The sequence below is a fragment of the Pristiophorus japonicus genome, chromosome 1 (genome assembly GCF_044704955.1).
Source record: "Pristiophorus japonicus isolate sPriJap1 chromosome 1, sPriJap1.hap1, whole genome shotgun sequence".
Taxonomy (NCBI): Eukaryota; Metazoa; Chordata; class Chondrichthyes; family Pristiophoridae; genus Pristiophorus; species Pristiophorus japonicus.
Genome location: NC_091977.1, coordinates 204,227,602 through 204,239,901, shown reverse-complemented (window position 1 = coordinate 204,239,901; position 12,300 = coordinate 204,227,602). Strand labels below are relative to the sequence as shown.

At 42.6% G+C, this 12,300-nt stretch overlaps 1 protein-coding gene across 4 annotated transcripts in view; it reads right to left on the bottom strand.

Annotated features, from left to right (window-relative positions):
• Positions 1–12,300, bottom strand: part of gak (cyclin G associated kinase) — a 136,423-nt gene that overhangs the window by 88,580 nt on the left and 35,543 nt on the right. For 3 of the 4 annotated variants that reach the window (XM_070886283.1, XM_070886291.1, XM_070886296.1), the window contains exons 4-6: positions 7,927–8,041; positions 7,588–7,730; positions 3,014–3,139 (exon numbers count right to left, since the gene is read on the bottom strand). In XM_070886283.1, coding sequence (XP_070742384.1) covers positions 3,014–3,139; positions 7,588–7,730; positions 7,927–8,041 — 384 coding nt within the window. Of the gene's footprint in view, positions 1–3,013; positions 3,140–7,587; positions 7,731–7,926; positions 8,042–11,407; positions 11,502–12,300 lie in introns of those variants that run through there. The other variant, XM_070886302.1, reaches the window with a different exon arrangement.

Sequence of the window (12,300 nt, the reverse complement as noted above, 5' to 3'; positions counted from 1 at the left end):
TGTTTTCAATTTGATATCATCCCATATTTCCTTAGTTAGCCACGGATGGTTATCCCTTCTCTTATAGCCTTTTCTTCCCATTGTGATATATTTTTGTTGCGAGTTATGAAACAGCTGCTTAAATGCCTGCCACTGCTCATCAACCACTCTGCCCCCACTCTGTAATCTATTTTCCCAGTCCACTTTAGCCAACTCTGCCTTCATACCTTTGTAGTCTTCTTTATTTAAACTTAGGACACTGGTTTGAGATCCAACTTTCTCACCCTCCAACTGAATTTGAAATTCAACCATGCTATGGCCATTCATTCCTAGAGGATCCTTTACTAGGAGATTGTTTATTAATCCTGTCTCATTACACAGTACCAGATCTAAGAAAGCCTGCTCCCTGGTTGGTTCCGCAACGTACTGTTCAAGGAAACTATCCCGGATACAATCAACTCATCCTCAAGGCCACCCTGGCCAATTTGCTTTATCCAATCAATGTGAAGGTTAAAATTTCCCATGATTATTGCCATTCCTTTTTTACAAGCTTCCATTATTTCTTGATTTATACTCCATCCAACAGAGTTGCTACTGTTACGGAGCCTATAGACTACGCCCACCAGCAACTTTTTTCCCTTATTATTCCTTATTTCCACCCAAATTGATTCAACATCGTGCTCTTCTAAGCCAATATCATTTCTCACTAATGCACTAATCTAATCCTTTATTAACAGAGCTACCCCACCTCCTTTTCCTTTCTGTCTGTACTTCCGAATTGTCAAATGCCCCTGAATATTTAGTTCCCAGCCTTGGTCGCCTTGCAACCATGTCTCTGTAATGGTTATCAGATCACTCCCATTTGTATCTATTTGTGCTGTCAACTCATCTATTTTGTTATGAATGCTGCGTGCACTCAGATAAGGAGCTTTTAAATGTGTTTTTTTACCATTTTTTTCCTGCTTTGACCCCACTTTCTGATTCACTTTTATGTTTATACGTTCTGTCCCTTCCCGTCACGCTCTGGTTTTCATTTCCCCAGTGCTACCCTGCTCCATTGCCTTGTTGAGGACTAGCAGATTATGTGTAATTAACCACTTATTGCTGTGCGAACTTACTCATGACAGTGGAATGTCTAGAGTTATAAAGGAAAAGGAAAGGACTTGCATTTATATAACATCTTTCACGATCTCAACGTCCCAAATTGCTTTACAACCAATTAAGTACTTTTGAAGTATAGTCACAATGTAGAGAAACACAGCAACCAATATGAGCCCAGCAAGGTCCCACAGACAACAATAAGATACATGACCAAACAATCAGTTTTAGTAATATTGGTTGAGGGATAAATATTCGGCAAGACAGCAGGCGAACTCCCCTGCTCTTCGTCAAATAGTCATCATCATAACCATAGGCTGTCCCTCAGAATCGAGGAAGACTTGCTTCCACTCCTAAAGTGAATTCTTTGGTGGCTGAACAATACGAGTGCCACAGACTCTGTCACAGGTGGGACAGACATTCGCCGAGGGAAGGGTTGGGTGGGACTGGTTTGCCACACGCTCCCTGCGCCTGACTTCTTCACGCTCTCGGCGTTGAGATTCGAAAAGCTCACGCCCTTCTGGATACACTTTCTCCACCTAGGGCGGTCTTCAGCCAGGGATTCCCTGGTGTCAGTGGTGATGTCGCACTTTATCAGGGAGGCTTTGAGGATGTCTTGTAACGTTTCCGCTGCCCACCTTTGGCTCGTATGCCGTGAAGGAGCTCCGCATAAAGCATTTGCTTAGGGAGTCTCGTGTCTGGCATGCGTACTATGTGGCCTGCCCAGCGAAGCTGATCCAGCATGGTCAGTGCTTCAATGCTGGGGATGTTAGCCTGGATGAGGACACTAATATTGGTGCGCCTGTCCTCCATGGGGATTTGCAGGATCTTGCGGAGACATCGTTGGTGATATATCTCCAGCGACATGAGATGTCTTCTGTACATCGTCCATGCCTCGGATCCATACAGGAGGGCGGGTATTACAACAGCCCTGTAGACCATGAGCTTGGTGGTAGGTTTGAGGGCCTGGTCTTCGAACACTCTTTTCCTCAGGCGGCCGAAGGCTGCACTGGAGGCAGTGTTGAATCTCCACATCAATGTCTGCTTTTGTTGATAAAAGACTCCCGAGGTATGGGAAATGGTCCACGTTGTCAAGGGCCACGCCGTGGATCTTGATGACTGGGGGGCAGTGCTGTGCGGCGAGGACAGGCTGGTGGAGGACCTTTGTCTTACGGATGTTAAGCATAAGGCCCATGCTTTCATATGCCTCGGTGAATACATCGATTATATCCTGGCGTTCAGCCTCTGAATGTGCGCAGACGCAGGCATCATCCGCTTACTGCAGCTCAACGACAGAGATTGGGGTGATCTTGGACCTGGCCTGGAGGCGGTGCAAGTTAAACAGGTTCCCACTGGTTCTGTAATTTAGTTCCAGTCCAGCGGGGAGCTTGTTGACTGTGAGATGGAGCATGGCGGCGAGGAAGATTGGGAAGAAGGTTGGAGCGATGTCGCAGCCCTGTTTGACCCCGGTCCGGACGTGGATTGGGTCCGTAATGGATCCGTTGGTAAGGATCACGGCCTGCATGTCGTCGTGGAGCAGGCAAAGGATGTTGACAAACTTTTGAGGGCACCGAAACGGAGAAGGACGCTCCATAGACCCTTATGGTTGACAGTGTCAAAGGCCTTTGTAAGATCGAAAAAGGGCTGGCACTGCTCCCTGCATTTTTTTTGCAGCTGTCGCGCTGCAAAGATCATATCCGTTGTGCCACGTAGGGACAAAATCCGCACTGTGATTCCGGGAGGAGCTCCTCGACCACAAGGAGAAGACGGCTGAGGAGAACTCTAGCAACAACTTTCCCAGTGGAGATTCCCCTGAAGCTGCCACAGTCAGACTTGTCCCCCCTTTTTTTTTTTAAAAAGAGGTTCAAATAGTACCATGGTGCAATCTGTGTCATTCAATGTGTATTCTTAATAAACAATAAAAGTACACACATACCTCTTCCTCCACCATTGCTCTCTTATGCGCAGACCAGGTATAGTCTGGATAGTGTGCTATACTTGTAGCACTGCCAAAATCACAGAGCTTGATAGTGCCTTGGTGACTGACCAGGAGGTTTTCAACCTATATTACAAAGCATACAGTAAAATTAGGATCAGAAAACACTGTACTGTTAAAACAACAAATCTTGTTCATGTGCTGCATTTTCTTCCCAAGACGAAAGGTGGGGGGGAGGGGGCGGAAGGAGGTGGAAGCAAGCGAGAGGGGATTTATGTAAACATTATTGATCCTAAGAGGTTTCAGAAAATGTTGCTACTTTACTGGCACATGGCACAGTTGGGGTAGAATTTCCATGGGGGTTCCCAGATCTCCCGTGGCAACTTTGGACAAAAACCCAGAGAAATGGCAGAAATAGCCAAAGGGGTTTCTGAAAATTCTGCTACTTTACATGGAGAAATTCTACCAAAAATAGCTTCAACTCCTATAATAGTCCCCACCTGCCACATTATGAATCTGCAGGGAACAGATTCCAGACGGGAGCATATTAAATGAAGAAGTAATGTTAGTTACAAATGGCTATTTTTGGGGGAGTAATGTTTTAAAATAAAAACACTGCAAGGTACAGCTTTGCAGACTGCAGTTTCCAAGGTAATTCCAGGAGATTTTCCAAGTAATTTTATGCATTTATTGATTCACTCGTGTACTGCTGTTGCCATAAACTAACAAAAAATGTGTTTGCATTGATTACACTGTTTTATTTTTGGACCTTAGGAGAGGGGGAATCCCAGAAGTGTGTCAATTGCACAGAAAGTTTGAAAAATACCAAAGAAAAAGAATAGTCCTTGGCCTACAAAAGCCTGGGTCTCAATTTGTAAGCAAATGATGTACAGTGATTTGTGACTCAATTTATGAGGATAACTAAAAAGAGAGTAGGGCCTATTAGAGACCAAAAAGGTAACCTATGTGTTGAGGTAGAAGACATGGGTATGGTTCTTAATGAATATTTTATGTCTGTCTTCACAAGAGGGAGGATGCAGACAATGTAGGTAAAGAGGAGGAGTGTGACATATTAGATGAGATAAACATAGCGAGAGAGGAAATATTCAGGGGTTTAGATAAATCACCAGGCCCGGATTAAGTGTACCCCAGGCTGTTAAGAGAAGCAAGGGAGGAAATAGCGAAGGTCTACTTGTCTAGCTATAGCTATAGGTTTGGAGGACTGTTAACGTACAAATTATTTTAAAAGAGAGAAAGGAATAGACCAAATAAGTACAGGCCAGTCAGACTAACCTCAGTGCTGGGAAAGTTACTAGAAAAAATTCTAAGGGACAGTATTAATCACCATTTAGAAAAGCAAGGATTAATCAAGGACAGTCAGTATTTGTTAAAGGCAGGTCATATCTGACTAACCTGATTGAATTTTTTTGAGGAGGTAACAAGGAGGGTCAATGAGGGTAATGCATTTGATGTAGTCTACGTGGATTTTAGCAAGGCTTTTGACAAGGTCCCACATGGCAGACTGGTCAGAAGTAAAAGTGGCAAATTGGATCCAAAATTGGCTCAGAAGCAAAGAGTAATGGTCGACAGGTGTTTTTGTGGCTGTAAGGCTGTTTCCAGTGGGGTTCCGCAGGGCTCAGTACTAAGCCCATTCGTTTTTATGGTACATAACAATGATTTAAATTTCAATGTAGGGGCCACGATTAAGAAGCTTGCAGATGATACAAAAATTGGCCGTGTGGTTGATCGTGAGGAAGAAAGCTATAGACTACAGGAAGATATCAATAGACTGGTCAGGAGGACAGAAAAGTGGCAAATGGAGTTCAATCCGGAGAAGTGTGAGGTAATGCATTTGGGGCGGGCTAACAAGGCAAGGGAATACACAATAAATGGTAAGATGCTGAGAAGTGTAGAGAAACAGAGGGACCTTGGAGTGCATGTCCACAGATCCCTGAAGGTAGCAGGACAGGTAGATAAGGTGGTTAAGAAGGCATACGGGATGCTTTCCTTTATTAGCCGAGGCATAGAATACAAGAACAGGGAGGTTATATTTGAACTGTATAAAACCCTAGTTATGCTGCAGCTACAGTACTGCGTACATTTCTTGTTACCACATTACAGGAAAGTTGTGATTGCACCAGAGAGGGTACAGAGGAGATTTATGAGGATGGTGCCAGGACTGGAGAATTTTAGCTACGAGGAAAGATTGGACAGGCTGGGATTGTTTTCTTTGGAACAGCGGAGGCTGAGGAAGGATTTAACTGCGATGTATAAAATTATGAAGGGATAGGAAGGACCTATTTCCCTTAGCAGAGAGGTCAATAATCAGAGGGTACAGATTTAAAGTAATTGGTAGAAGGATTCGAGGAGAGGGAAACTTTTTGCACCCAGAGGGTGGTGGGGGCCTGAAACCCTCTGCCCGAAAGAGGCAGAAACCCTCAGCGCATTTTAAAAATACTTGGATATGTACTTGAAGTGCCATAATTTACAAGGCTACGGACCAAGAGCTGGAAAGTGGGATTAGGCTGGATAGCTCTTTTTCGGTTGGCACAGGCACAATAGGCTAAATAGCCTCCTTCTGTGCCATAAATTTCTATGATTCTGAGAAGCCAAATATAAAAAAGGCATCACTGAGTTATGTAAGGGGCACAACATTATTTATTCTTTTAAAAAAATCTGTGAGCAACACTGTAGTAAATTCAGTAATTCTACCAAAATAAAGAGCACTTAAATCAAGACTAGAGTTGTAAAACCATCATTTTGGGGGCTCAAACCTGACTATGGAGCCTTTTAGTTGGGCTTGAGAGCAAGAACTGACATCAGTTTGCAGGAAGCATGTAGATCCTGCCAGCTAGAAAGAGTCAGACTCATCAGATATATCACCTGAGCAACTCTTATCCAGTCAACTCTGTTGCTTTCAGATCACTAGCAATGAATTATGTTTGACAGGTACTAAATTGACATATGGAGACTATGGGCTAGAAATTCGGTTTTCAGCGAAAACTGTATTTTTACGCCAAAATTACCATTTTCGCTTCTGCCATTAGTAGGCCCGATATTCAGCCTTTAATTTGCGCAGTGGTAAAAATCGGCGTTGCACGAGGATTCGCAGCGCAACCCGCGAATTTCAGCAACTTTAGTCCGGGGCCGATAGCGCTGCGAGAGAGGCCTTGGGAGTGGGGAAAAACAAAAAAATTGGAGAAAACAAATTCACAAAACATTCACAAAACCCTTGCCTACTAAATCGCTGAAAAAGAATTAAAAAATAAAAACTAACTTACCTTTTTTGCAGGTCTTCATACTTACCGCTGCCGGCAGGGCTGCAACGTAGGTTTTTCCGTCGGTATTCTGAGCACAGAATATGGTGTGGAGAGCGCCAAATTTCGGGCGAAAATGCTATTTTGGGTCTTGCACCGCAGCAGTCCTCTTCCCAGCGGAACCTGGAAAGCACCGCCGCAAAAAAGTGCCCCAAGTTTCCACCGGCCAGCCGGTTTTTCGCCGCGGAGGGCGAAATATCGCCAAAAACCCGGTCACAAGCTCAACGAATTTCTAGTCAGAAACGTTTTTCAATAAAGCCCAGCTGTCTGAATTTTCTTTCAGTTACTTTAAGTATCCAAAGCTCCAAAATATGTTACGTTTGGCATCCATCTCTTCTAAACTAGTATATAACAATGTTGTCCTCTCAATGCTTTCTGGGAAGTGAGAAAGGATTACTTCAGATTTAAATGACTTCTTTCCCTTCCTCAAATACAGTGAAACATGCTCAATAAAAGAATGCAGAGTAACTAAAGAATGTTCTACGTTTCTAGGGAAGCTAAAAATCCACTGAAAAAGTAATGTGAGAATAGGTTTTGTCATATTTTAAGAACTTTAGCTTTTGTTTCCCCCCCCCCCGTTCAAAAGAGTATTGTAAAACCTGAGGTAATGCATATTAAATATTATTCAATTCATGTGCCACAAGTTCACCTGCGTATAAAGAAAGCAAGAATGTGACTCCACAACAGGTTTTGGCTCACAAACTCAGTTGCAATTAAAACATTGAAGATCATGCAAGTGCACATTAATATATCAGAGTGAAGGCAACCCAATAAAATGGAGTATCTTTTTGTGGAAACTGACACAATATTTACAAAGAATCCAACATCCTCAACTTACATAGATAAACCTTCACACACTCATGAAAATAACAAAAAAAGGGAAAGATCTGCCCTCACTTAATCCTAAAACTTAAAAAGATGGCTTTGTACCAGTTTTCAATAACTGAACTATCAAAGTGGTAGGTACAAAACTACCTTCACCAAATGATGTCACATTCAATACAAAATGCCAAAGTAATACCAGTTCAGTGGCTGCAATCATACTGCACATTCTATACTGCTGCAACTCCAAGTGTCCTATATAGCTGCATTATCGGAGTGTAACATTGAAACATGTAGAAAGTAATGCAACCAAAAATAAGACGCAGGTGTTTTTTTGTAAAAAAGCAACTTAATTTTCACAACCCTCACATCCAATTCAGGAAGCAAGTGCATTTTTGTCCTGACGCTGGCAAGTGTGTAGAAACTGTTCCTTACTTTGAGATCTCGATGAATGATTGGCGGTTTCTGTTTGTGCATGTGCTGCACTCCACGACAGCTCTGATAAAATATCTTGAGCACTGTATTACATGGGAGTGGGCTATTTGCTTCAGCCCTCTTCAAAAACTCAACCAGCTGGCCTAGAAACAAAAGGGGGCAAAAAGATCAACAGTTATTGTTGTATCAAGTAGTCAGGTTGTGCATATACACACACACATCAATGAAAATGGATTCTTTTTCTTTTTCACTCAGTCAGGCTAAAACGTCAACCAGAAAAAGGCATCCACAAAATAATAAGCAAAATCGTTGTGTATCCATACTAGTATAGAACTTTACCTTTACATAATTCTGTGAGTATAAGGTATTCTCCTTGTCCAGTATCAGATTCTTCTTTCCCTATAGAGGCCGCTGAGTTAAATTGCACAACATTCGGATGCCCAGAAAGTTTTTTCTGAAGTTGCTTGGTCAAGGAGCTGTATTGTTCATTAAGCCATAAAGGTGTATAAACGTTTAATGTCTTTTACCTATTGGTTATAAAGATTGCTACACTGGATCAAAGGGGAATCTAATCTTTTAAAAACATCTTGCAGACTGGAGTACATAAGAAAAGTATGATAATTAAAAGGGTAAATGCAGTGATACTGCATTCGCCACATTATTGTCTAGCAAGCCTCCACTCCAAGCTTCAATGAATGCACCCTATAGGTTCACAAAGTCCCAAGAAAATGGGAATTCAGAACAAAAACACTTTCAAAACGTAGCCTAATAACAATCATTTATTTTAATAGTTGTTACGAGCCATGGGAAAAGGCAATAGACAGTTGTCAATCACTGGCTACAGCAACATTGCCAGAGATGGAGGCACAGTCCACATCGATTGTCCAGAAGTGGAGGGATATATAAATAAGTAATACGCACTTAAAAATAAAGCTATTTTAGTGTTCATTATTCCTTGACCCACTGGAAAGTGTGAAACAGTAAACTGCTTCTGAGCCTCTGTCAACCTGTGTGTTTATTCTGTGTAGTGGGGAGAAGGCAGTAAATGTAAAGCTACCAACAAATAAAAGTCCATCAGCCCATTCAATCTCATATCATTTAGGTCAATGTTCAAGGCACGCATTGACACATTTTCATCAGTCCTGTAGTGCAGCAGTGTTCTCTCTATTTCCATTTTCAGAACTAATCAAAACTGTATTGGTCACGAGTCACATCAACCACTTCAGGTCAGTTATTGTACACTGTGATGAAAACCCACAGAGAATAGAAAATCAAGAATAGCAGCTGGAGTACACTGGGTACTGGCTGGCTCAAGGAACTTGGGTATGTAAGATATCTGTCACTAACATCTTTGTGAATTTTGGGAGTTAGTATTAAAAAAGATCATTGGCAGTGCCAGCAGACTACTTTTTTTAAAAAAAGATAGTAAATATTTTTGTAGAAAAAACTGTTTTTAAAAAGATAAATATATTCGTAGAAAAAACTGATCAAGGATGGCACAGATGTGACAATATATTGGTGGAGAGATAGGTTCATCCCTGTGATTTGCTACAAACTCCAGCAACAGCAGGAACTTCCTCAAAGCATTTTCTGATCAGCTTTTTAGCCATGGAACAGTATCTGTGCTTGTGGATGGGGGGGGAAACGAGGAAGAGTTTCATCATCATCATCGGTGGTCCCTCGTATCGACGATAACTTGCTTCCACGCCAAAAAAGGGTGAGTTCACAGGTGTTTCAATGAAGGACCTAATATTCCAGGTCCAGAACTACATGTCGAAGGGTGGAAGATGCCTGTGCATGGATTTTTTTTAAAGTGTGGTGGCCGTTGCACACCAGCCACCACACGGGCTTGACAGAGCTAGGTCTTGGTACAGTGGCAAGGATTAACCAAGACGACTGGAGACCAGCTCTGCTGCATGGATCTAGTGCGCACACATATCGCAGTGTGGGCTGGCTCGTGCTGCCCCTGGGCCCTCGCCTCTGCTGGGTACCAAACTCATGCCTCTCCTGGGCCCCGATCACGTCGTTCCATGATCTTTCGCCGCTCCTGCGCCCCAACCTCGCCGTTCCTGTTGTACCTGCCTACGCTCCAATCACCGACCTGGATTTTGGTGACGTCCAATCCAATCGCCCTCTTCACTGCCGTCGCTCTCCAGCACACACTGCACCTTGAAGCGGTATGCTCCTTTGTAGGTCCCGACCTGCTGATGGTCCTTGAAGGTTGGGGCCACTGCGCCGAATGCCGGGTCGGGTCGCACACTGCTCCTCAAAGGAGGGTTTTTAGAGACAATGACACACAAAGGCCCGGAATGTTCTGGAACTCATCCGCGTAACTTATGGCACAAGAGCAATGTAGTAAAATGTTTTCCTCCCATGGAAATTCACAGGCCGATTTACGGCACAATATCGGTAAGCGCGAATTTGCTCGATCATTTGTGCTATTTCCAAGACAGAATTTGCCGCTCCACCCCCAATGCTGAAGACCAGCTCATGCAATTTTCCTGCATGAAAAATGTAGACGCAGCATGGTCCAATTAACCGATATCAGCCTAACGAAGAGTTCTGGAGCGTGATTTATGATTTATTTGTCTTACTGAGACCTGGTGTCTGCTGAAACAAAGTGCTGCCAGTCTCGGAACGACGAAGCAGTGGGAATGGCCCTCCCAAAGGGTATACCCCTGTCCTGCATAATAAAAAGATGTAGAGCTACAGCAGCGGTATGGGGTGCAGAGAGCGAGGCACCATGGCAGAAGACGGCAGCCCACTCACTATTACCCCTGTTGATTACACAGCACTTGCACAACACCGATTTTAATGTTTCGGCAAATGGGCTAAGCGAGAAATTCTTTCGTTAAGTTCCTGTCAGCAAGATCAGTGTAGAAATCGACATAATTTCTACAGAAGAGCGATCCAAGAAATTCTGGGTCCAAGTTTTATCTGCTCAAAGCTCAAGAGATTAAATGATTCTTTGCAGCTCCCCTCCCTTCTTGCTGCATACTTTTCAAATGTTTTCTCATGGCATCAAGAGGAATAAGATATTTTTGGAAAACTCAACATATCGCCAGCTAATAAAATATCGCTCTCTGTTTTAAAAATAAATGAATGTATGACAAACACCAGAAGCCTAGCTTAACTCCCAGTTATAGAGATTTTACAAATACAAATTCAAGAAAATCAGTGTTTTGGAAACCTGGAGCACACATGGGGTTGGGCTGATACCAATACAACTTTTGGAACGGGCTTCTAGCTGGTTAGCTGCAGGTGCAGCATGGAATTGCTACATGGATTGCCTCATGACAGAATTTGAAGTGTCTGAAGGCTCTGTACATTACCCCACAGCATAGATGAAGTACTATATAAACAAAGTTCATCTTTTACTTTCAGTGTGAGTAGCCAAAATTAGACATTTCAAAACAAGGCAGGGAGCTCATGGCACTTCAATGTTACAGTGCTTAAGTCTTAAATGGACACAGACTAGTGCTCCAACATTAGCCAGTCACTGTTTGGCCCAGTTACAGTATTCATTATAATACACTCCTACAAGCCAGTAATGAAAAACAAAAACATGCCACATTCAATCACAATGTGTTATTTAATACACTGAATAGCAGTCAGTCTTGCTTGAATAGTTGCAGCTCTAATCCTTATTCTACTCACAGTCTGTTAAATGCAGAGATAAATGCCTCTATTCATAGTGGTTCTTTACAAAAACAAGTTTTTCCTATTACTTGTAACCAAAGCACTGTAACAAAATCTAGAACAAAATGCAATTTAAAAAGCACTGAAGTTCAACAAGAGCCTCACAAATTTCTAGATTTACCTTTGATTTTCAACACAGTGCTATATGCTAATGTTTTTGTTGAAGACAGGGTATCCATTTTCAATTCAAAACTCAGAAAAACCTTCTCAACAGACAAAGAATGTCACTTCACTTCACACTTGTAGATATGTTATGAACTCATCATAAAGACTGCAAGTAGGTTTTCACAGCATAGCTGCTATAGTGTAATCATGTACCAGAGGAAAACATGTCCAAACTTCACTATTTTCAAAAAAAGTACAGTTGAGAGGTAACAGGGCAGTAAATCTAATGTCCCAAGTTAAACACTAATTCATGTTCCAAGAAATATTTGTTCAAAGTCTCACAAACAAAGTGCACTAGGCTGATACATCACAGAACAAACCATGAAACAAACAATGCAGTTTGATGCAATTTCAAGCAATAGTCATATTGTATCTTTACTACCTCTAGACTCGGACTATTCCAATGTTCTCTTGGCCGGCCTCCCATTTTGTACCCGCCGTAAACTTGAGTTCATCCAAAACTCTGGTGCCTGTATCCTAACTTGCATCAAGTCCCGTTCATCCACCACAATGGTCTGACAATGCCTCGGTTTAAAAATTCTCATCTTTGTTTTCAAATCCCTCCATATCTCTGCAACTTTCTCCAGCACTACAGCCCTCCACGATCTCTGTGCTCCTCTAGTGCTGGCCTCGAGAGCATCTTCGATTTTAATTGCTCCACCATTGCAAGCCATTCCTTCAGCTGCCTAGATCCTAAACTCTGGAAATCATTCCTTAACCCTCTGCCTTGCTCTATCTCCTTTAAAATGCTCCTTAATACCTACCTCTTTGCCCAAACTTTTGGTCACCTGTCCTAATATGTGGCTCGGTGTCAAGTTTTGGTTGATAACACTCCTGTGAAGCGCCTTG